Source organism: Lycium barbarum, chromosome 12 (genome assembly GCF_019175385.1).
Source record: "Lycium barbarum isolate Lr01 chromosome 12, ASM1917538v2, whole genome shotgun sequence".
NCBI classification, from domain to species: domain Eukaryota; kingdom Viridiplantae; phylum Streptophyta; class Magnoliopsida; order Solanales; family Solanaceae; genus Lycium; species Lycium barbarum.
In genome coordinates, this window is record NC_083348.1 from 58,466,146 (window position 1) to 58,492,971 (window position 26,826).

The 26,826-nt window shown below is 35.5% G+C and overlaps 1 protein-coding gene across 1 annotated transcript; it reads left to right on the forward strand.

Moving 5' to 3' along the window:
* Positions 1 to 15,627: 15,627 nt before the first annotated feature.
* LOC132622115 (caffeoylshikimate esterase) lies at positions 15,628 to 22,627 on the forward strand. Its single transcript, XM_060336649.1, has 9 exons — positions 15,628 to 15,871; positions 15,960 to 16,150; positions 17,358 to 17,387; positions 18,325 to 18,451; positions 18,533 to 18,679; positions 20,936 to 21,066; positions 21,155 to 21,292; positions 21,503 to 21,601; positions 22,194 to 22,627. Exons 1-9 carry the CDS (start codon positions 15,826 to 15,828, stop codon positions 22,404 to 22,406), a joined length of 1,122 nt encoding a protein of 373 aa, XP_060192632.1. The 5' UTR covers positions 15,628 to 15,825; the 3' UTR covers positions 22,407 to 22,627.
* Positions 22,628 to 26,826: the final 4,199 nt, after the last annotated feature.

Genomic DNA, 26,826 nt, shown 5'->3' on the forward strand with positions numbered 1-26,826 from the left:
GGGGTGTTTGACAATTAGATACCTTTAGCAGGGAACGAGTGAGAGTATTTAGACTTTATTTCCTCTTTGGCTTCCCATATCATCATTTCCTTGCCCTTGCTTTTTCACAGCACCTTATGAAAGTCATACCTTTAGTTTTTGAGTCTGCGGACTTGCCTGTCAAGGATGGAAATTGGCTCTTCTTCATAAGTTAGACTATCCGTGACTTACATGACATTTAGTGGTGCAATTCTTGGAGCATCTCCAATGAGTTTCCTTAACATAGACATATGAAAGACGAGATGGACTACCTTTAATTCTGAAGGAAGTCCCAGTTCGTAAACTGCTTGACTGACTTTTCGAAGGATCTTCTAAGGACCAATGAATCTCAGACTGAGTTCTTCCTTCTTACCGAATCTCATAACAACCTTCATAGACCATATTTTCATTTTCAAGAATACTCCATCGCCAACTGGAAATTCTAGGTCTCGCCGTCGTATTTCTGAATAGGATTTCTGATGACTTGAGCTGTTTCCAATTGCTCCTGGATCAACTTTACTTATAATCCTCAAGGGAAGATCTTTTCCTCAATTTACTCCAACTGACTTAAAACGGACAAATCATGCGAATAGTGCCACAATGTAATGTCTAGTACAAGGCATAACATCTAATGTCCTCGAATGTAGGGGGTTCATTAGTAGAAGCCAATACATTATAATATAATTCATAATACATACGTATGACCTTTTACATATTGGCTATCACTTTCTGTAACTGATTCTCCTTTTCCTCTCAATATTACCTTATTCCTTGACTTTCTTAGTTAATACTTAATTCCGAGGTAGAAATTCTTATCATAAACCCTTTATTCGTCTCTTTATCCATACCTAGGCTCGTGGACGCAATATGTTGTTCCTTCCTTTGTGTTTGGCTCTTTATAACTGTCTTCAGGATTCGTTCTTCGAGCCTGGCCTATGGTCTCTTGCTACTGCCTCCCTTATCTGAGAACTCTATTCCGCATTATTCGACTACTAATATTATCGCCTTCACTGTATGTTCTCATTTTGTGCTTTCACACCGTATGCACTATCCGCGGAATACCTTTGCTTGGACTCAGAACTATAGGTATCAATTAACATTCACAATTTGGGTATGCAGCTTGCCTCAGCGATTCGGTTCTGCCTGCTTTCCTTTATTTAAGAGTATGTAATCCCCCTGACTTGTTCCGACTCGCACCTTGTATGTACAAGTTTGTGTCGTTGTTGCCCCTTTTTCTTTATGGTGGTTTACTTCACTAGGTACCTTTTTCGCGTCATTCCTACTATAGAGGGCTAACATATCATCTCACCACCATTCCCACCAATTGAGTTTAATACCTATGTACTTAGGATCTATGTCGTGGAATCTCCATGTTATTTCAGCTTCCTACATTTCAGCTCATAATTCTTCCAATGATAAAGTTAAGATTTTGTCTTCATATGGCTCATCTGCTGCTTTCAGGACAACTCACTCAACTTCCTCTTTTTGTGATCTTGCCGCATAGCGTCCTTTGTATTAGAAGTCTTGAAGGATTTCGTTGTAGAGTTACTTGTTTCTCCTACTAGTTAATTTAAGGCCAAGCATATCCTATAAAATCCCTTGCCTTCCTTTAACACCTTTGCGACTCGTTCATAACTAGACGTTCTTAGTGTACTATTTACCTTGCGATCCCTTTACCTGGCTTATTGGTGCTAATATTCTTGAATCAACATCTTTCCGGCTATCCTTACCTTTATGGCCTTTGCTCCTCAGATACACCATTGTCCAATTCTTGTTTCTTTTCCATTCCCCTTTTATTGCGATCCCGTCACGTACACCTATGTATCCTCTTCCTTTCCGCTTTATGGTTTCCTACTCCTTTTCACATTATTCTGACCTTCTTGTGGTCTTTTGCGCGCAATTTTGGTTTGTTGGACATACATCGCTCATGTGGGCACATATTTCACACTATAGGGTTCCTATATCTCTCAAGTGTTTAACGAGGCATGCGCTTTTTTACTTTTTACCGCAGGTAACTAGGCGTTACTTCTAAATTCCCTTTTTATCTGGGTAACTGGGCATAAATTAAATTCGAGTCTCTAGGTCTGACATCATCAAAATAAGGGAAAGGGTGAAACAACACATCATGTTGCCTTGGTTAGTAGCATTCCACGTCTTATTTGCTGGTTAGACGGTATCGAAACTTCGCTATCATTGCCTCGGTCTCTCTTTTCAACCTTAAAGTCCTAGACCTTTCATCTAACAAATAACGTTGGCAATCTAGAACCCAATATACACACAAGCATATAGTATAAGAAATTTCAATAGAGTGATTTAGTATAACCTGCAGGCGGTCTGCCTCGATCCTGAATGTGGGAGCTTCTGTCAGATGCACTGCGAAGCGGAATCCTCGTATTCTAATCAACTACTCTCCTCCTCGTGTCCTGACTATCCTCTTCATCCTGTATGTACCCCATAACATATACTGGTGACCCTTGATTAACAGACGCCCAGGACTGAGAACTATCCTCTTCTGTCACGCTAACATCCGTAGTAGCCCTAACATAGTGTTCTACCATGGGAGAAACCGGACGTGTAAACGCCTGCTCTGCTCCTCTGACATCTTGCTCAACAGGGCCTGAAGGTGAGACTAACACCTGTGGTGGGGTCGTATTCGAAACTGCTCGGACATGCGTCTCATAGGAGCCCTCAAATGGATCCTTCTCAGTAGAGATCATAATCTCAGAAGGGTCTGACTTAATGCTGATCTCCTAGGGGTCCGTCTCGATGATAATTTCTGAGGGATCTATTTCAATTGTATAACTTACATCCCTCCTCTCTTCTGCAACCTCTCGACCTTAATTGTTAGGTGGCACTAGTCTAATATCAACCTTTGGGGCCTTCCCCACGCTCTGACTAGCTGAAACTTTTCTCTTCATCCGCAATACTGCAAAACAGAACAAATAGATCAAGAACGAATTTTCCTACATTCTTGGCTCTATCGCACGATCTAGATCATGAAGAAAGGAAGTATTCCTAAATGTCCTGTAGCCTCCTGTTTATAAGTATGGCGTGCTTCATACCTATAAACATTTATACCTATAAACAAGACTCTACTAGACACGGCTCATAGACATCCCTAAGACTGACCGGCTCTGATACCAAGTTTGTCACACCCCACTGAGAGGCATGACGGGCACCGGCCCGTAAGTCGGACACCACCTGGCATAACGTATACCATGAATATTATATAATATAACTCGAAGGACACCTGCAAGCAGAAAAGACTCAAACACAGAAGTATGTAATAATCCCACATATATATACACAAGCGACCCGACAAGGCCACTACACCATCATGAATGTCATAAAGCCAGCAAGGCGATCAAGAGAATATCAAAACCCAAAACAAGGCCGATAAGGCCATACATAACATCTATATACCCCACTGTGTCTATGAGCCTCTAAGAGTACATATACTTGACATACTGGACAGGATATAGACCCGTCATATCCAAAAGTAACATATGCATAACATGTGAACATAGCATGTACCCAAAATAAGCAAGTCCGGAGGAATGGCACTTGCTGACGTCGCTGAGCTATCAATCCTACTGAAGAGGTCCTCCACTCTGTCAGTACGGATAAAAGTACTGAGTATGTAAGGTAGAGAAATAATGACATCAGTAAAATATAAATGTGAACATGGGAGAATAGTGATAACTGGTATCTTGTGACATCTAAAACCATACAATATGCCATGTATGAGAAAAATCATTTTTCATATGCAAGTAAATATACATAATAGATATAACGTACTCGGCCCTAGTAGGACTCGGTGTGAAGAGTACCCGACTCTTTCGGGACTCTATGTGAAGCGTACCCGGCCCTTTCGGGACTCGCTGTGAAACGTACCCGGCCCTTTCAGGACTCGGTGTGAAACGTACCCTGCCTTTTCAGGACTCGGTGTGTATATCATCATCCTCCCCGCGTCCGGGAAAAAATCATCATATCATAACGTACCCGGCCCTAATGGGACTCGGTGTGAATACCCAACTGATCAGCGGTTGCACATTTACGTGTCGTACCCGGCCGACTATAACGCGGCTCGGTATGAGTAAAATAGTGCATACATATAAATATATAATGCATAAGGAGCCGAAGAAGTGACATTGGGCCTTTTGGAGTGACGTAAGGGCATTATACCTCCGAATATATTATGGGACACATATCGAGATGACTCAAATGATAATACTCACATTAACATCATAAGGATCTTTCATAAAGTGTACGAACGATTTAATAGGAGTCAATGAACGACTTAGCTGGGGATGTTTACTTAATTTCGTAAAATATCGGGAATTCCGTAAAAATAGAGATTTCAGAAAGATATGCATCTTTCATAAAATATATGTACATCTCGTAAAATACATATTTTTCATAAAATTTAGGAAATACAGATTAGACTCGAATGGATTGATAATGCACGCTAGGGGTTTTATTGATTCGTGCCAAGGAAAGCGATAGCGAAAACCTTACATACCTTATTCGTCAAGCCGCCACTCAAAAGAATCAATTATTCCAATGCTTGCCCTTCACCCGAACCTATATTGAAAAAAATATATCCTTAATCATATTTCCATCATGTCATACATCAACTTAGATAAGTGGTATATCGAAGGATAATTCGGGTTACGAGAATTCGGGTAGCAGTTCCCCTATATCATCTACTTCCTCCAAATTCCAAAACAACTCCCAAACATCAACAATAAGATAATCAAGATGCTACATCACAAACATGTACAAATCCGTCCAAAACTTCCTTCAATAATCATTCCATAAGCCAACAACATATCAGACTACAACCTTCTTACTATGTTTGCCTTCACTTTAAACCATTAAAATTGTCACGACCCAACTAGGGGGCCATGACGGGTACCCAGAGCTGACTACCGAGCACCACTCATTATGCTAATCATCATACCCAACCTGAACATACACAATCTCGAGGCAACATATACATATATATATATATATAAGCTCTCATGGCTACAAAAATGATATACAAAATATACACCGATATATCCAGAAGACATCAACTACCCATACATCCGTATCTACGAGCCTCTACTAGAGTACTATGACATAAGGACGGGATAGGACCCCGTCATACCCAAAATATATATACACAAAATAATATGACCATAAGTAGCACCTCCGAAGTAAAAGAGTGCTCCTGTGAATCCGCTGATAATATGACCATAAGCTCCTACCGGTATGCACCGTCTCCCTGTCTACCTGTAGGCATGAACACAGTGTCCAAAAAGAAAAGGACGTCAGTACGAAAACTGTACTGCGTATGTAAGGCATGAATAATACTAACATAGTAAAGAATGATGAAACATGAGGCGAATATATAACATGCTTAGCTTTTAATGGAAAACACATGTTATGCATATCATATATACCATCATCGTTAACCTGCGTCCGGGAAACTATCACATGCCGCCCACTAGTGGTGTCATGTTCGGCCATCTAGGAACGGTGTTATGTCAAGCCGCCCTCCTTAGCAGTGTCATGCCCGGCCATCTAAGCACAATGTAGTCATAAGCCGCCCGCCTTCGCGGTGTCATTCCTGGCCATCTAGGCAGGGTGTAATCATCATCATCATGTACTTATCATAAAGCATGCAAACTCAATTACAAACTATAACTCTATCGGGGTGACGTAAGGTCGAGAACCCCCGATTCCATTATGGAGTATTCATGATCATCATGTCTTACCTTGAAGGAACTAGCATTATAAGGTGAGTCTAGCATCAATGAATAACGTCACGGAATCACATAAGGATCATTAACGTCATAAGAATATCATATCGTAGGCTTTGGAATCTCTAGACTTAGAATCATCATCATCATTGTCACATTCATAACATATCTCTTATCTTTGTCTCATGAGTAGTTCTTAATAGTCATAAGCTTATAATTTCCGGAATATGGGAAAGCCATAGAAAGATAAAAGAGGTCATGTTATAGGAATCATGCCTTAGAAAAAGAAGGGACTAGCCTCACATACCTTTTCGCCTTTCTAACTTGCCGACTAAACGCTTCCTTCCAAGTTCGCGGTTCTACATTCAAGAGAGTTCTTACTAAGGTTAGATAACTGAAGACATTCTTAAGCTTAAGCTAAAGCTAATGAAAATTGGGCAGCATCTCTTTTGTTTTTACAACTTCCTCCATACAATATAACAACTCCCAAACATCAACACACATCCACAATATCATAATCAATAAACTTTATTAAGTTGACCATTATTCAATCCTTGCTATTCCCTCTCAAAGTCATCCATAACCGTGGTTATCACCCAACGTCGTATTTACTCACATATAGTGTTTCTCCAACATTCTTAATATTATTCATAACAAGATTATTCTCATAATATCTCAAGAATTATGGTTCATGTAAAACTATTATTCAAGAACACCATTATCTTCACATTTGAGCTCCATACTCTACTTCCTTCCATAATCCAAGTCTTTCAACCCTTCAATATTCTAAATAACATGAAATGATCATAAAACTCACCGTTGATTGGGTAGGAATGGGTTTTGGATGGAAATGGTTCACTTGAAGAAAACCCTAACTTCAATTCCAAAGAGATTCCTTGACTTCTAGCAACCCTAGAGAGCTTCCTTGCACTTGATTTCCTTGGATTAATGATGTTGATCTTTGATTTTCCTTGAATTCATGTAAATAGAGTGGGTGGAATATTTGAGGGAGTTGGAGAGAAGTGGAGAAGTTGAAGAAATATGAAATTAGAAGTGGGAACGCATTTTTATACTTGAAAAGTATTCAGCATGTCGGGTGTTATACGGACCCTTATACTGTCTGTATAACATTATACGGTCCATATAAGTGGCCATATTTCACCATCAGGGATTTTCCCTTTCTGTTAGGGGTTATACGGACCGTATAAGTGGTCGTATAACTCCACTTTTCTAAAATTATTTCCGTCGTTTCGTTTGATCTCCAATCCTTATGGAACCCTCTTAGCACTTGTTTAACACTTCATTAACAATCTAAGGAGCGTTATAACTTTTCCTCAAGACGTTATTAGCTCAACATTTGCTTGATACCTTGCAAACCCTTTTCAACACACGACTTATACTTTACATTCTTCTACAAACTTTCTTCTCTTGTCTCAAATGTCTTTGGAATCTTAATTAGAACCGTTAAGTACTACTTCTTACTTGTAGAAACATCATATACTCTTACCTTGCGTTAGTCTATCTACCATACGACGACATGAAATTATCCGAGGTGTAACAAAAATCCTCCAAAAGAACAACTCAATATCAAAGTCAAGATGAAGAACATACCTTATAATTGAAGAACTTCAACTCACACCACTTGCTTCAAGAACCAAACTCACCACAACATCAAGTAGCAAGAAGAACATTCACTTTCCACGGACTAGTTTAGCGCAATCTTGTTGAATTCTTGATTTAATGGACTATAAGTGTTTAGGGGATGAATTTGGAGGTTTCTAGAGCTTTTGGAAGTATATAATGATAAAAAATTGGATTGATGGGGGTATTTATACCTTGGAAAGTCGGTTCCACCCACTTTGAAATTGCCCTTCGCGTTCACTAGGCCTTGGCTCGCGTTCGCGAAGAGGCTTCTGACGACCAATTTTGAAACGTCCATAACGTTTTACTCCGATGTGATATCAACGAACGGTTTGTTGCATTGGAGAAAAGACTCAATGAACTTAAATTTACATAGGTTATGCATTCCATAACTCCTCATATTATAGGAGATATGCCTCTATAAAGTTGAACCAAAATATCTGTCCGAAATTCTGCCAAGTTTTCCTAAAATTTCAACAAACTGAATTCCTTCATTTCACTTGATCTTGAAACCTTTAGACACTTGATTAGAACTTATTAAAAGTATTTATTAACCTTAAGGGTTCCATGACCTCTCCGATCTTGCGTTAGTTTACTTGCGACGCGAACGACACGAAAATTTTCGAGATGTAATAGAGAGAAATTATATCATGCTCATAGTTATAACAAGATAAATAAATGCATCAATTGCACAAATATATGGTAGGTCAGGACCAATATAATTTTCTCATTTCAACTTCTTTTAGCAGATAATCTACTACTTTTGGAAACTCTTCAAGAGCTCCAAAAATATGCAAGTCATCAACTTGCACAATAATATGAAAGTTTCTGATTATCATAAAAAGACAAGGTAAATATTGCCATCTGTGTATCTTTCATCAATGAATATTCACTAAGGTGATTAAAACACATTCACCTTACCTGATTTAATCCAAATAAGGATTATGAATAAGTTCCCTAAGAACTTGTATATGCTTCGGGCATTTTGAATCATTCAGAAATTTTTGAATTTTATCAAGTAAGACATATAGACTGCGACAACATCCATTTAAAAGTTAAATGGCGTGACATCTTCTGATGTCTGGGTTGCAGGTCCAATAAGCTTTACGCTTACCAAGATGTATCATATCACTTGGTAATTATTTCAATGCTAGCATGCTTTAAGAGACGTAGAACTCAGATCCTCACAATCTTATATAATATTACGCGCCATATTGTATCAAAGATATCGTCGACGAGATATCATTTTGTATCGGTTCACAATTTGACATAACTTACTGAGATCTCATCCTTCATATTTTCAGGTTCCTGAACCTCCCATAAGGTTTCATGAAGTATTATGTTGTAGGATCTTCAAGGCACATTTCCTTCTTATTATGATCATTTACTCCTCTCCTTTTTTCAAAGATTATTGCATTTGGAATTGATTGGTCTACCATGCTCCCTGCATACTATAGACTTTGTCTCAAGGACATTAGGAGCATTTTACAAAAGAAATATGAAATAGTTGGGTTGTAAGACCCCAATTTTTTTTTTAAACTAATACTTGAATTTTTGATTGATCATATCTTTATAGTAAGAATATATTGATCATATCTTTATAGTAAGAATATACTTTCTTTGCACTCCCTACGTGAATTTGACGATATATGAAAATTGCTTACTTTAGATTGTGGTAATATTTACAAGGAAGTTTCATGATGTTGTTATATTTACCACTTATCATCCTCTTGATAAATTTATTATGAAATACAATAGATATACAAAAGTTTGGGCAGCCACTTTTTTTTTCCATCCTTATCCAAGTGACATATATACCTTTTTGGGCTCATATCCTCTCCACCACCTCTAATTTCGTTTTCTCCAAGAAAATAAAACACCAAAACTCCTTTCCTCTCATCAAATTCTCCCACTAAATCAATTATCAAGACTTGTTTTGGTTGAGCCACAAACTGCTCCACACAATTGAGGTTTTCTCCAAGAAAATAAAACACCAAAACTCCTCTCCTCTCATCAAATTCTCCCACTAAATCAATTATCAAGACTTGTTTTGGTTGAGCCACAAACTACTCCACACAATTGAGGTAAGTTACAAAACCCGTTTTTGAACTGCACATTTGTTAGTGTTTTCAGCATATTTCCTTGTATAAAATTTAGTTTTAAGTGATCCAAGCTGTTCTAGAAAGCTATTTCATAGCTCTACAACTTTCGTTCAGGCTCCAAAACCTAGTTTCGCTTGTATTTACTCAAAAAAGGGTGATGAAGTTCAGGGCAGGTGCTGCCTAGATTTCTATTTTACAAACCCTCCATGTACTACTATTAGTATTTTGAGCATATATTTTTCTACAAAACTGCTATATGAGTGATTTAAATTTCTCTTAAACACCAAGACATATATCTACAACTTTCATTAAGGCCACAAAGTCTATTTTTGTCGTTTACCCCTTTGAACTGAGCCACAATACAAGACAGTAGTACTGTCCAAAATTTATGTTTTGATAGCTTAGGGTGATTTTCACTGATATACTCGACGTGCTGAAACCATTGAACTTAAATAGATATTTGATTGTGTAATTAAGGTATATATACTCTTGTACAAGCTAAGAGGAATTGTTTGACGAAGTGGACTTTGGTTGGTCTATGGTGTAGACGATTTGAACTCCTCGAGTTGTGATAGAACTTGTTGTGTGGTAAAACGCCAAAGTTTGTGTATAAACTTGAATTTGGAATATCTTTATTTTCTGAAATTTTTGAAGTATCTTGATGTGTTGTTTCCTTTCTCTTCATCTTATATCATTGTATGGTTATTATCTCAAGTATTGCAAAATATTCGCTAAATCGCCCACTTGTACGAATTGCTTGATCATTTTGTTTTCTTGTTGGGACTTTGTCCTTCTTGTTGTTGTCACTTTGTCACCGATATCGTCATGCCTGTTGACTCGGATCTTTTGCCATTTTGACTTTGGATTTGTGGTTCGTCTTAGTTATGAAACTTCTCCATGTTAAGTACGAACTAGAAAGCCGTTTTTAATATGGTTCTTGATTCTCTTGATTATTGGGTTTCGACCCTACTTGATTTGGAGCTTCGGTCAATTTTGATATTGATTATGCTTGGTGTAATGGCATGACGTACATATTGGGCGAAATTGGTTATTTGACAAACTCTCTTGAATTGATTTATAAGCTTTCTTGACACTTGAGCCTTCGAATATTGATTTCGGTATTTGGAAACTCTTCAAGGTTTGATATTTGATACTTTGATATACTTGTTCCTTGAATTATTATTATCTTATTGAGCTACCTATGACTGATAAGGGAATTGAAGAATCTAATGGCTCCAAGCCCAAAGTTTATGCGCCACTAAGCTTTATCCTTAGCGATAATTGTTTTCTATCGTAGGTAATGTGCAGGAAGAGATTTGAAGATGACCATTTGGAGTAGACTTTTTGGGAGCTTTAGTGAAGATCACCTTTTCATATGCATTTAGGTTTTGTATAGTTTTGGGACTTGTACATGATCTATATGCTACACATATGTATGAAATTTTGGAGGCTTGTTAGACCACAAGTCCATAAGCTTGTAACTTGAACTTGGTAACTTGTTTTGTTGTTTTAGGATGTGCTAATAAGCTAAGTTATGTCATGTATTAAATTTACATTTTGCCTTGTAATTATGTACCAAGGAGGGAAATAGTTTTCTTTTGATATTCACAAGTTTGAAATTCGTGTGTAATATGAACCTGCAATGGTGTTGAATGGATAATAAATTTCTTTTGAACGTTGTAGGTATGAAATTAGCTTTTGTTTCATAAGTGACATCCTCCCAAAGGGGCTGCTACATGGGTCAGCAATGATATGAGGATCATACTGATGATACTTCACAATATATTTCTTAGCTATATATTCTCTCCCCTTTATGTTAGAAAAACTAACACATATCCCCCATTTTCTTTGGAAAATCCATCTGTGTGCATCATGGTATATCCATTAATCATATACCGCACATCAAAAGCTATAAGATGAAAATATTTAGTTCCTAACCCTGAGCCAATTATGAGTCGATAATTTATCATAATTTATTAGTCTGAAGCATACAAGTGTCGTTGTATGCAATATATCATATCTCAGACCAACATCTGAAGCTCTGTTCTCATAAGAAATGGTTTAGCTATATTGTGGAGGCATCTATATAAACCATCTTTATCAAGATGAATTGTCTTGATTACATATTCTGGAAATTGTGCTTCCAACTCAATTATTTTGAGCAAGCAACTTCGTAAATGTTAAAATGCCAATTGACAATAAACTTACATGTGACCGTCTCATAGATGCATCTATTCAAGACATCACATTGCATGTGAAGGGGCCCACATTCATTTTTTATATTTTCCAAAATTTCAGGGATTCAGTCCCAACATTAGCTGGTGTAATCATCTTATCATGAGAACAAGCAACACAAACAAATTCTAGAAGAATCTTCTAGTTCTTCAATATGTTTCGAACACTGAATTAGTACATCAGATTTAAATCAGGACGACTAAAATAGTCTTGTCAACTGATAAAATTATATGTACCCATAAACTTCAGGTTTACCGTGACGAGTGCTATTTAATTTAGTAAACTTCTGGTTTGCTATTGTATGAGATTTTATGTCATAAACTTTTGATTTATTGTGACATGTGATCCCATCATTCTCGGGTAACGTATCACATACTTATTTCTTACCTGGTAACTTGGAGATATTCAATCTTCCAATCACTTGTAGTTTCAATATGATAACCATTTTTCTCGCTAGTAAACTTCAGGTTTACGACAATTTATTTTCCGATCGTAACAATTAGGATCTAGGATAAATGGTGCTACCATATATAACCTCTTCGAGAGAACTTCAATTTCAAATATCTACTACCTCGGGAGTAGATTTCAAGAGTTTTACTACTTCAGGAGTAGAATTCAGAGTCTTACTACTTCGAGAGTAAGTTGCAGCGTTTTACTACTTCTGGAGTAAACTGCAGAATATTTACTACTTCAGGAGCAAAGCATAAAATATTCAATATATTTCTTTTCAAATATTCTACCTCTTCTGGAGATGGGTCATAATATCTTCACAACCAAGCATACGTCAGTATTGATAAGCTTTATTATTATCACATTCACTTCAGGGAATGAATCTATATTGATAGCTTTTATCAAAAGTTCTCATTCTTCAGGAATGAAACACAATCATCTGAACGTGCCTTAGCATATCAAATCGTGATAGCTTAGGAACCTCTTTTATTACTACTTCAGGAACAAATCGAGGCATACATATGATGTAGCGAATTTTCCTCTAACACATCATCAATTGTAATCACAATAAGCCTATGTAAATATTACCACTCCAGGTAATTATTGGCATATTAGCCATAACAAGGCATAGGAAATATTGTCACTTCTGGTGACCACATATTTCTTGCAAACTCTCATTTAAGGGATATGAAATTAATATCATAATCCCTCATAACAATATTGTTCTTTAGGAACAACTTTGAGGCATAAATAGTCCAGAACCAATTAGTTCCCTCAGATCCAATCAAAACGTGTTTGTAGAAGAATGACCATCTTCAAGTGGTCGTGCCTATCTTTCAAGTTATTCCACAGCAAAAGAGGATCTTTAACAGTGAGATATGCCAATTTCAAGCCATCATCAAGGGGCGGAAGAATATCATTGCTTTGGCACAGTCTTAATTTGATGCCTGATTTTTATCTTTGATGGTGTCTGCCAGACCCATCGCATCTAATAAACAAGTGAGATATGCCACCTAATATTTTTTTAAGTATTATTTGAGTAGTTTTGGTCCTTTAAGTTGGCTAAAATGAGCTCTTTTGATCCTTTAAGTTTTATGTGAGCACTTTTGACCAGTCAGATGTTATCAAACCGGTTGCTAAATCTAACCAAAACTATAAGCTTTTTTTTTTAAATATAAAAAACAAAAATTTCTATCAAAAGCACCAAAAGCGCATTATATATATATATATATATATATATATATAACTAAACAAGACACAAATAAGTAGATAAAAAATAACAAAAATTACACCAAAAAAAGTTACACCAATGTAGGGGAGGAGCGAAACACCATCGATCTGGACGTACGCTTAGACATTGGCGAGTTTATGTTTTGAGCGTAAGCCTAGAAAATCTCTCCTAATAATTAAAATAAAAATTGCTAAATAAGTCCTTAATTTAATACCATAAACCACAAAAATCAGCTAGTTATTAAATTCTAAGAAGTTAAAAGAACTTAAAGATATTTATTTTTAGTCCTTTTGTTCTTTTTCTTCGTATTTCACTGGATAAAGGGAAAAAACGATCGATGTGCAAACTAAACGCTTCATCCTTCATCTCTTGCTCTGGTTTGATACTTTTGATTGCATGTTCCTTCTTGGATTTTCTTTATTTTCAAGTTAATTTACAAAAAACTATTCATTTTTTTAAAATGTCTGATTAGTTTTTAAGATGATGCAGTTATGACTAGCTTTTAGTCAATTGATTCTGATTAACATTTTAAGACAAAGCAATTTTATATACATTTTCACTTATTTTATATTTTCTCAAAATTTCCATATTTTCTAGCTATTTTTTTATTATAAAATATTAAAAAAATCCGCGGGGTTTATACCCAATGCTTCGAGGCTTACACATCGCCCCGTATTAGATAAAACGACTCGTCTTGCGCCTCATGCCTTTTACAACACTGTTCTTTATTAGACTTTATGAAAAAAGCTATTCAACATCAGTACAAAATACTTAAATCGAAAAGGAAGAGATGAAAAAAGAAACTAATACTTCCTCCGTCTCAAAAAGATTGTCTTACTTTCCTTATTAGTTTGTCCTAAAAAGATTAGCACAGTTATATACTTAGAAACAATTTAACTTTATGAGATGATTTATAACCACACAAATATCTAAAACTTATTTTAGATCACATATTTCAAAAATCTTTATTTATTTTTTAAATTCCGTATAGAAAATCTTTTTGAAACACAGTTGTAACAATTAAATTCAAACGTCAACATTAGTGTTCGGATCCTTTTCCATTTATTGTCAACTCCTAATAGGTTAAAATAATTATACGGCAGCAGTCACGTGTATCATCCAAATTAGAGAGTTTTCAGCTTATAAGTTAGCTTTTTTTAAGCTAAGCTAAACGGGTTAATTTATTTTAAGCACAAAATGACTTAGAAGCTGGTCACCTAAACACTCAAAAAAACTGAAAGTTTTCATCAACTTATAAGCTAAGCCAAACGGACTCTAGATCACATTTCACTTTCACCTTTCATAATTGTCCTTCTTTTGGGGTGGTCTTTAAATTTTGCCCTTTATATTTGAAATCTTTAAATTTTGTCCTTCGGCTAAAACTCATGGGTTTCAGGTTTGAACCCCCACTCAGTCAAAAATTTTAAAAAAAATTTGCAAGGCAGAGTTTAAATTTCGCTATGCCCCCACCGACATACACTTGTTAAGGAATTACCAAAGTTATGCTGGACCCGGCATACTTATGCCTTATGGGCAGACTTGGCATAAGTATGTTGAGTCCGGCATAACTTTGGTAATTCCTTCACAAGTTTATGCCAGGTCCAGCATACTTATGGGCAAACTTTTAATGGGCAAACTTTTAGTCAAGCCTTAACTAAAAGTCTTTTCCTAGTTATGCCTTATAGGGCATACTTTTAGTTATACCTTAAGGGGTATATTTTTAGTTGTGCCTTAACTAAAAGTCTGCCCCATAAGGCATAACTAGGAAAAGACTTTTAGTTAAGGCTTAACTAAAAGTTTGCCCATAAGTATGCCAAACCCGACATAAACTTGTTAAGGAATCACCAAAGTTATGCCGAACCCGGCATACTTATGCCAAGTCTACCCATAAGGCATGAGTATGCCGGGTCCGGCATAGCTTTGGTAATTCCTTAACAAGTGTATGTCGGGTCCGGTATACACGCGACCCAAATCTTGCCTTGCAATTTTTTTTTTTAATTTATGCTTGAGCAGGGGTTCGAACTCAGAGCCTCATAATTTCTATATGAACACTCAGGGCAAAAATTAAAGATCAACAATATGAGGGGCATAATTTAAAGACCACGGGGCAAAATTTAAAGACCACCCAAAAGAGGGCAATCCGCGCAAAAAAAAGTCCATTAATTACGCTTCTGGAAAATCCAATTCTTTACCAAAATTATGGGACACCATCAATCTCACATTCCACCACTCCTGCTTTCTCAATTATTAAATATTAATATACCTACAATCAAACAGAGGAAAAGTAAACAAGACTACAATTTAAAAAACCCCACTATCAACCTTGTTGTTATTATTATAAATAAATTATAAACAAATTTTTATTGACTATCATTATTATTATTATTATTATTATTATGTCATGGCATTGAAGCCTGGGAAGTTTTTCAGGAGATACTCATTAGATGGTATGCACAATATTTTACCTTCTTTCTTCAATTTCTTTCATTGAGTATTATTAAGATTTGTTTTTTTTTCCTTCTTCTTTTGTTGTAGCATTCAAAACCAGGAAAGTGAATTCTGTAAGAAGTGAGAAAGCAGTTATGGGTAAGCCAGTGAAGTTTGAAGGTATAAGTGAAGAACTGCAGAAGATAATAGATGCTGATATGGACAAAGTGGAAGCCAGGCGTTGTGCTAGAGATGCCTTTAAGGATATTCAGTTGTCAATTGATCATTGTTTGTTTAAGGTATTGTAACTGCTGCTTGTTGAATGACACTATTTTTATAATTTAAGTAAATTGGAAAATGTTATTGATGGTTATAATAGAAAAAGAAAGATTATAAGTCAACTTCAAAGATTGGATTTTGATTGCATCTGACTGAAGGGACTTGATAGAAGAGAATTCATATTGTTATCCAGCTAGTTTTGGGATTGAGGTATAGTTACTTATCAAGAAAAACTTTTGTGATTGAGGCATAGTTCCTTGTGATGGAATTGAGGTATTGTTGATTGATTGATTAATTGACTGAACAGACTGTCTTATGTTGATGTAAGTAAAAAGTGTCCCTCTTAGGACTAAGAGATTGATTATTGAAAAAAAGGTTTTGCTTGAGGTCAAATTCAGAGGGATTGAACTAGTACTCTGGAACCTAAAATCTTGCTCTATAGTCTGTAATCCTGTTTAAACTTTTAACCCTTTTCTTGATAGGATTGTATTACTAGCTTGGTCGATTGTAGATAGTGCTTTCACAGGGCTAATAATAGTTTCTAATGCCCCTTTACACTTCCATATTCTGCCGGGATTATATGAAGCATCGACAAATAGATCATCTCAAAGAGAAGGGATTTAAGTTGTTCACTGTTTATTGAATCCCTCCCAAGGTAGGGGTAAGGTCTGCATACGCTCTACCCTCCCCAGACCCCTCTTTGTGGGATTTCACTGGGTATGTTCATTGAACGCATAAGTTCACGATTGACCTTTAGCAGTTCAAGGGCATAACAAGACTGACCATTTCCTATTTCTGTCATTAGTCGGTTGAAACAGCAGTAATTCATTTTGCTGGTAATAAGAAACAGCAGTTACATTTTTTGCTACTATAAGGCCAGAAAAACTAAAGCTTTACTAACTCAAAAACACAATTATAAATTAGCTCAACCCAGTTTAGTATCAAATGGAAATCTACTGGTTTCTGTTCTCTTTCCTCTTTCAATTCTTAAAAATAATGAAAGGACACTTGTTGTTGATGTATTTGAGGATTGGTATCATTTATCTGACCTTGTTTCATATGTGCAATCTGGTTATGATAGTTGAGACTTATATAAACGCCTTTTCTTTGCCTTTCTCATTTTTATGTGTCCGCGGATAGTGCCCATGAGGAACTGATCCTTTTAGAAGTGGCATGTTTCTTACTTGTTTTCATTGATTTAATGATTGTTTATTTGCTTTCACGCAGATGCCACATGCTGGATTGAAGATGAAGGAGGTAAACTTTTTCTTACATTCTCATTTTCTAGTCTTGTTGAAAACGTTCTGATAGCTTATTTGTGAAGTATCATGTTTCTTAGTTAAAACAAAAAGATCTCTTGTGAATTACTTCTCTGTGTATTTTCTAGCTCAGAAAGATTACGAATTTACCTTCTTTTCATCTTTTCTCTTTAAGTTTCAGATGGAGTTACTTCCGTGTACTTTGTAGCGCAGCAAGATTTTCTTTGTCAGTAACGATATCTTTAACTCCTATAACTTATCTTAAAAATTGGACCTTTCATGAAAGAATATTATAAAATTCAGAAAAATAGAAATGTTGCTGGATAGTTATTATGACTGCAAAGCCTCAATCAATCATCCGACCATCTTCATTTGATTTTCTTATATTTAGTTCTAATTAGAATACGACAAAATCAATTAATCTTTTTTCTCTAATGGCCAAGAGGGGTTTATGTTTTTTAAGATTTTGGAGGACCATGCCGAGGAATATTAATTTCAGGACATTACATGAAACTTTGTTTAAATTTTTTTTCACTAATTTAAGAAAGGTCAGTTACTTTAAATATAGTTATTCTCTCATGTAAATGAATATGTAGCGCTCTATAAATTTTAAGGGGCTCTGTAAAGGTCTGTTTTAGTTAAAGAGTTCTACTTTTTTTGAAACAAATGGAATGAAGGTGGTAGTTATCTAAATTTCTTCAAAATGGAATGAAGGGGGTAGTTTGAGAAAGATGACTTAATTCACCGTGAATTATGCACTATGACTGAATATTGTCTTCCTTTCCCTAGGTATAACTTGTACCAAGCAACATGAGAAGAGTCTCCTCTAAAAGTATATGGTTCATTTATAGCAACCTATGTTAGCATTTTGCTATGATATTCATGATTTGTTATGTGATTTACATTACATAGTTCTTTGAAATTGGGTGGCACAGTCATATGAGGTTAATTCTCGAGGACTGGAAATCTTCTCCAAAAGTTGGCTTCCAGAGACAAGTCCCCCCAAAGCCATGGTATACTTTTGTCATGGTTATGGTGATACATGCACTTTTTTTGTTGAAGGTTTGTGGTTGACAAACATGCTTTAAGTCTCAGACTAGTATTTCTTTTAAAATTGTTCCTGAAACTTGTCTTCCTTTTTAGGCATTGCAAGAAAATTAGCATCTTCCGGTTATGGAGTATTTGCCATGGATTATCCTGGATTTGGTCTTTCAGAGGGTCTTCATGGCTATATACCAAGTTTTGACAAGTTAGTTGATGATGTCATTGAGCATTACTCGAAAGTGAAAGGTAGAACTTGCCTCAGTGACCTTATTTATCATGTCTTTCATTTGTTTGATAGGTTCGAGAGACTGGTAAAATGTGGAAACTGGAATTTACTTAAAGAAATGATATAACTAAAGAGTAACAAAATCTGATGAATGCAAGAGCTAAGCTTTTAAGGCATGAGGAAACAAAAGACAAGATTTCAACCAAACATTCAATTGGAAGAAACTATCCTAGTGAGCTAAGCAATCCACGAGCTTAAAGTTTCTTGCTAATGGATTAAATGTTCATTTGTTCGATTTAACTTCTGGAACTTACCTTCAGGAAAAAACCATTGTGTTCAGCTTGTTATGATCATAAATGAATTGTCCATCCTATCAATTTGTAATGTTACTTAGAGTAGGTAAATCTTACACTGTGTGACTCATTTAGGATTGAAGTTTAAATGTCCCTCTTTTTATTTTCAAGCAGATAGCTCACTGAGATGTTTTGCATCAGGATTCAGGGCTGATAATAATCTAGGCAGGAGTGGACCTAGTGCATTAGCTATGGTGTTCTAACTTTGGCTCATACCCTGTATATGTGTTAAAAATCCACCAAATTATATAAAGAATAGATTTCGAACCCATTGAATTTAGGGCCCAATTGGACATGAAATTCTTTTCCTTTTTTTCAAGAAGTATTTTCAAAACATTGTTTGGTTATACATTAGAGAGATTTTTTGGTTAATTTTTGTCTTTTTGAAGATGAGTTTTCAAGTGAAGATATTTTTCCTCATAAAACTTCAACTTTTTTTCAAGTGAAATGCATGTGCAAACACAACTTTAACTTCCAAATACTATTTTTCAACTTCAAATTCAAAAACTCTTTTTGTCAAGTTTCAACCAAATCTATATCCAAACGCCTACTAAATGGCTATGGTAGAATCCCGAATTTGAACCCATAAAGTTCAAATCCTATATCCTGAAGGATGTCAGCCTATTGAGTGATTCATGCACTATGATAATCCCACCTTTTCTTCTGTTTCAAATTCAGCAAAACGCACTCAAGGAGAGAACTATTTCAAAATGTCATATTGTGTTTTTTTTCCCTTGTAGAATGAAACAAAGGCCTCAAAGTTTTGAAAGTCTATGTAACTGTGCCACAAACTTAAAAGATCATATCCTCTTACTGTTCCAAAGAAAATTTGAACTCAAAGTTTCATTATTTATTCAGTAAGTTGGAGGATAATTTCGGTGCATAGTTCCCTCATCCCTCTTCATTTTTGCCAAGCAATTTTGATGACTAGGGTATTAAATGATGAGCAGCTTAGCACCCATGTGTTCTGCTTCCTTTACAAAATGATATGAGAAGCTCATTTCAAGAAAGTCCTTGTGCCAAATTAGACTTTCTTGCTGTTGTGACTTTGAAGAGGCTCATGAACTCTTCCTTGTTTTGATTGACTTGGTAATGAAACCAGATCATAAGGATGCTCCTCCCTTCATTATTCAACTCCAGAGCAATTATATCATGAAAAGCGAAAGTCCTGGTACCAAATTTGACTTTCTGGCCTTTGTTATTTTTTAGAGGGTTCATGAACTCTCCATTGTTCTGATTGACTTGGTATTTCGAGCAGCAAGACATTAGACAGGATGCTACTCTTATACCTCCTTCAGTTCCTTTTTATCAAGAATTTTCGAGTGAAAAGGTACTAGGAGAGGCTTTAAAATTTTTGTTGTCATGACCTTGGACAGTGAGAAAGAACTTTCTCTGTGAAGATTTTTCCCTCTGTTCTCTGATGCTTCCTTTAGCCTCTTGCAAAGCCAAAGTAAAGCTCCCCTGCTCAAAACCATATATCTGATCGACAGTCTAGCACTCTCCACCCAATAAAACCATGTCTCTGTTAGATCGTATGATTTACCCCCTTGTCTGAAGTACAACCTGTTCTCCATGGAAGAAAAAAGTGCAGACAGAGATAAGAAAGAAAAAGGATCTAAGTAAGATGAACTCCTATGGCAGAAGACCACTGGAGTAGGAGTACTAGACACCTGGAAGGGGTCTGTAGTGTTTAGCCTTGGAAAGAGTGCCTGGGAGCATCTCTAAGCATTTAGCTAAAACCTTGTTGCCGTGAAACTTCAATAGAACTTTCTCCAGGAAAATGACGTCTAATATATATGTTGATATTGTGACTTGCTCTGGGCAAGAGGTATCAAAATCCAGAATGGGAAAATAACTTAATGTTATCTTATTCTTCTGGACACACTACAGAAAAAGCAAATGACAGTTAAATTCTGGTTGCAGAAAATCCAGAGACATGTATCCTACCAAGCTTCCTATTTGGGCAATCAATGGGCGGAGCAGTAGCTCTGAAGGTGCACATGAAGCAACCTGATGCATGGAATGGCGCTGTTCTTGTCGCACCGATGTGCAAAGTGAGTTTCTGGAAATTATTTTCAGTTCTCATTGATACTTATCGTCTTGGATCCATTGTTTTAAGTGATGACTTGTATTGTCGTACAGATTGCAGATGACATGGTTCCACCATGGTTAGTTACACAAATTTTGGTGGGCATAGCAAAATTTCTTCCAAAGCAAAAGCTAGTTCCGCAGCAGGATCTAGCGGAGTTAGCATTCAGAGATGCAAAGAAGAGAGAACAGGTATGTAGTCTTTGTATCAGAGGGCTTTTAGGAATTTCTAGTTAGCTATCTCACTCACCTGAAAAATGTTTTTACATAAGGGCATGTTAAAGTGCTTCCAATAGGAATTACTTGATTTATTAAACATAATAATAACACTCACTGAGTTCAACATGTATGTATCTTGCGCGGTTTCATGTTATAATGTACCATGTTCTCTTCTGCATGCAGGCTGCTTATAATGTCATTGCTTACAAGCACAAACCCCGTTTACGAACTGCAGTGGAGTTACTGCATACCACCCAAGATATCGAGAAACAACTAGATAAGGTGACACATGTTTTCAGCTTCTGTTTGTTGTAGTATAGATTATCGCCATTTACTGTTTGTTACTGATTGGACCTTGTGCCTTTGATGCCAATTAGTCCATAATTGGAAACTTGAAATTCTATTGTCCTCGGTGCATATCTTTGGGGGTTGTTACCTGTTTCTGGTCATTATAACTGGTTTTGACTTTGTAATTCGTTCTAGGTGATACGTCTTCTTCTGCTCGTGTAGTCCAGAAAGAGTTCAAGCTCATAGCTTAACAAATATTGTAGAAAAGAGTATACAATTATGAGTCTCTATCACAAATTATATTTCTGACAGAAAAAAAAGAAAAAAGAAAAAAAAAAGGTTTTTGGAGAGGTGGGTAGGGCAAAAGAGCAAGAGAATACTGATGGCAACCTTTGCTTATGCTAGATTTTCAAATATACCTCATTCGTTCCTTGCTCTTTATCCTTGTGATGTTTGTTTAACATGGTGTTTTCCTTCTTTATGGAAGCATTAAGTGTCAGCACTCCAGGGTCATATACCTTTCTCTAACCTTATTCTTTCATAGGCAGGAAATCTAATTAATACTAACAGTTTTACGATTTTGTAGGTCTCTCTGCCGTTGCTAATATTGCATGGAAAGAATGATAGTGTGACTGATCCATCCATCAGCAAAGCACTGTATGAGAAGGCAAGTAGTTCGGACAAGAAACTGATCCTTTATGAGGATGCTCATCATTCTTTACTCGAGGGTGAGCCGGATGAGATGATACTTCGAGTACTTGGTGACATAATTTCGTGGCTGGATGAGCATACCTCCTAGTTCTCTAATTTATTTATTTATTGTCCTGCCCATTTTTTCATGGTGAGGTTGAAGTCACTTTCACCATGCATAGAGGAAAAAAAAAAAAAAAAGATCTGGTGGCCCCTTCATCACCCCTCTATTCTTTTTTCCTTTTTTTTTTTTCCTTTGTAAAGAACCAACATTGAAGATTTGAATGTCTTGTATGAAATAAAAAGCAATGCGTCGCTTGCATTTAGATAGTCTTGAGGTCTTCTGTCAAGAGTATATGTGCATCTGCGGATGATTCTATATAGAGAGCAATCAGTTTACATACTGATTTATAGTCATATTATTTTTAAATTTAGTTTCATGTGTCTTTGCAAGAAGTAGAAGTTTGCCCCATCGGGCTAAACTTTAAATACTTCATAAAAATCAGTTATTCTTAAATTGCGTAGGTAAAAGTAGCGTTATGTGCACAGAATTGTGTGCATCATGTTCAGTTGCTCACCAATGAGCTCGAGTCTTAAATTGAATTGCGTAGGCAAGTTTTCCCTCTCTTTGGTTTGAATATATATAGGAATTAATAAAAGGTAGAAGGGGATAATTATTCAATATTGATTGAACTGAAATATTGTGCTTCAAAACCGTAGAACAAAAAGGAATTTCCTCAATTTGTACATCAAAATTTTCAGGTGTTTGACTCTTTCATGTGATGCCATAAGCCAAAGAAACTATTTCATTACAATATAGTCCCTCCGTTCACTTTTACTTATTCACTATATTAAGTATAAATTTTCACTTTTATTTGTCCCATTTAGTATATCAAGGAAAGATAAACTTTTTTACTTGTTTTACCTTTAACATTAATTACACAATTTCCCTTAACATTAATTACTCAATTCCAAATCATTTTCTAAGTCCAATGAGATTATACACTAATTAATATGGTTATTATGGTAAAATATATATTTCATTTATTAATTTTTAAGGGGCGTGTAAAATTTAAAATGGACAAGTAAAAGTGATCGGAGGGAGTACAAAAAGTTTGTACCGAAGTTTGATCATTCTGGATGTCTGGAATAGAAAATTTTCTCTCCATGCGCAGCTTTTTCATTCTTATCTTTTCTTTTACGGAAAAGGGTCAAAATTATGCGAAATGAATAAAAATGCTTTTCGTTTATAATTTGATCCAAAAATGCTTTTAAACTATACGAAATTAAATAAAAATGCCCTATTATTACTCTATGGGGTCAAAAATGCCCTTTTCCTAATAAACATATTATTTCTTTTCTTTTAAACACATTCTTTTATATGAAAATGTTATTTATAAAGAAACCTTTTCTTGTTTCTTTTCTTTTAAAAATCCTTTTAACTAATAAAAAAGGGAAAATTTTCAGAAATATACAAGTTGGTCACTTACATTGCAAAAAAATAGCCCAAAACTTACATTACAAAAAATAGCTCAAAATATACAAACATATACAAACACTTATACCAACATATACAAAGGCAGAGCGAGAGAGAGTGAGAGAGAGAGAAAAGTTTGGGTAATTTTTTGTAAGAATTAAAGAAATGAGTCAATTTTGGTAGCATTATTACCCCAATTAACAGACAGTGTAATTTTTTCATAAAAAAGTGAGAAGTAATTTATTTTCTTCTTAATCTCGTTTTATCAATTAAAATTGAATTACTCTATGTACTTTTTTAATTGATAATATAGGTCATACATATAAGATCATAGTAACCGCATCACTAATTTTCATTTATATAAGGATAAAACTCTCTTTCCTAATAAAATAGAAAATATTTTTATTTCTTAATCTTTTCCGAATTGAAGTAGCATAAGCATTATCTCATATAATCCTCAGTTTTAAAGTTACATACAATAACCATAGTGCCATAAACAAGAAAATTTATTACATTGTTTCAAATCACAAAATATCTTTAAGATATCATCGATGGAGTTATTGTTGATCCTTTTCATTATAACTTTAAAACCAAAGATTAAATCAACAAATTCTTCTCCTACTTCAATTCAAAAAAGATTAAAAATAAAAATACTTTCTATTTTATTAGGAAAAAAAAAGAATTTTATCGTCATCTAAATAAAAATTAATGATGTGGTTACTATGATCTTATATATATGATATATATTATCTGTTAAAAAATACATGAGGTAGTTTTATTTTAATTGATAAAATGATTAAGAAGAAAAATAATTATCTCCCGCTGTTTTATTAGGTAAAGAGATTTTAAAAGAAAGAAACAATGGGCATTTAAATATAAGTGACCTTTAAGTTTTAAAATTGAAGGGAGATGATTCAAGTTTTAATTATTGAGTAGAGGTGATTTTTTATTAGTGATTAAGGAGTTTTGAGCTTGCCCAATAGTTTTTTTTTGACACTTTGACCCTCAACTTTATTTTTAACAACTTTACCCTAAAGTTTTATTTTTAACACTTTGTCCCTCGCCCCCATCCCCCACCCCGCCCCCTGCCCTTGCCCCCCACCCCCCCACAAAAAAAAATGTTTTTTTGAAAAAGATTTTGAATTTTTTTTTTTTTGCACCACCCCCATCCCTGCCCCCAGCCCCTGACCATGCCCCCTCCCTTCCCCCCCACCCCCACCCCTCACCAAAAAAATATTTAAAAAAAAAAAGATTTATAAAAGTTTTTTTTTTTTTTGTTTTTTTGAACGCCCCGACCCCCTGCCCCCATCCCCCGACCACGCCCCCTCACTTGCACCCCACCCCACCCCCACGAAAAAAAATATTTATTTAAAAAAGATTTTTAAAAGATTTGTTTTTGTTTTGTTTTTTGCACAACCCCCACCCCTTGCCCCTACCCCCACCCCTACCCCCACCAAAAAAAATATTTTTTTTAAAAAGATTTTTAAAGTTTTTTTTTTTACCACCCCCAACCCCTACCCCCAGCCCCCACCATGCCCCCTCCCTAGCCCCTCACCCCCGACCCCCACCAAAAAAAATAATTTTTTAAAAAAGATTTTTAAAAGTTTTTTTTTTGTTTTTTTGTACCACCCACCCCCCACCCTCCCAAAAAATTAATTTTATTTTTTAAAAAAAAGTTTTGAAAAGTTTTTATTTTTGGTTTTTGGTTTTTTGCACCCCCGCCCCCACCCCCTACCTCCCAAAAAAAAATTAAGTTTATTTTTTAAAAAAAGTTTTGAAAAGTTTTTGTTTTTGATTTTTTGCACCACCCTCACCCTCCACCCCCCCCCCCCCCCCAGCAAAAAAATTGAAAAGAAAATGTTTTTCTTTGGTTTTTTACTCCACCCACCCACCCCAAAAAGACAAATTGTTTTAAAAAAAGTTTTGAAATTTTTTTGTTTTTTGCACCACCCCACCAAAAAAAAATCTTGAAAAGAAGTTTTCAATTAGAGAGAGAGGTACCTCCTCCATATGTTGATCCTAGCAAACTCGGAAGAAGGCGGACAAAGAGGAGGCGTGGAATCTGGGAATCATTGCGAACGAGAAAAAACAAATGCTCCTTATGCAAAACAGTTGGCACAAAAAACAACATGTCCAAATCGAAATGCTCCATAGTTGTTAATTGCGCTGTGTTGTAATAATAGTTATTTGTTGGAACTTTATGACATTTTAATGTTGTTCTTTTTTAGAATGATAATTTCTGTTCTTGGTGTTTGTGAACTTGGTTTGTATGATATGTTGATCGTGTTCAATCACAAATGTGTGTATTCTGAGGTTAATAAATTGCTGAACAATTTCCAACAACTAATGAATCTGTTGCAACAGCTCTGTAACTTGTTGTGTTTTATCCAACAAGTAACAGGACTTGTTGCAGCAACTAGCATCTTGTTGGATTTTATCCAACTGCTAAAAGATTTTCAACAAGTAAGCAATCTGTTGCAACAACTGACAGGCCTTGTTGCAGCAACTAAGTTACATTTTGGGGTTTTTCCAACAAGTGGAGTGACTTGTTGCAGAAACTGGGTAACTTGTTGTGTTTATCCAACAAGAGTAAGGACTTGTTCAACAACTATGTCGCTTGTTACAACATATACTACAGTTGTTGCAACAAATACTACACTTGCTGCAACAGATATTATAGTAGTTGCAACAGATACTACTTGATTCACCCATATTTAGTGATCAACAAAGGGAAATCAATGATATTTAGTGATAAACAAAGGAAATCAATGATATGTAGTGATTAATTTATAATACTTAATCAATTTGATGGTATTTTGAGTTAGGAAAGATGATTTACTAAGTCAGTATGCACTAAATCCAATGATCATTAGAGTAAATTGATATCAACTACTTGATTCACCTATATTTAGTGAGAAACAAATGAAATCAACAATATTTAGTGATCAATCTATAATACTTAATCAATTTGATGGTATTTTGAGTTAGGAAAGATGATCTACTAAGTCAGTATGCACTGTGAACTACTTGATTCACCCATAGTTAATGATAA

Bases quoted from the DNA above. Each gene is read 5' to 3' on its own strand.
- LOC132622115 (XM_060336649.1), top strand. From the start codon at position 15,826: ATGGCATTGAAGCCTGGGAAGTTTTTCAGGAGATACTCATTAGATG. The intron at 18,680-20,935 runs GTAGAACTTGCC...TTCTGGTTGCAG, and splicing joins GCATTACTCGAAAGTGAAAG to AAAATCCAGAGACATGTATC. The intron at 21,293-21,502 runs GTATGTAGTCTT...TTCTGCATGCAG, and splicing joins ATGCAAAGAAGAGAGAACAG to GCTGCTTATAATGTCATTGC.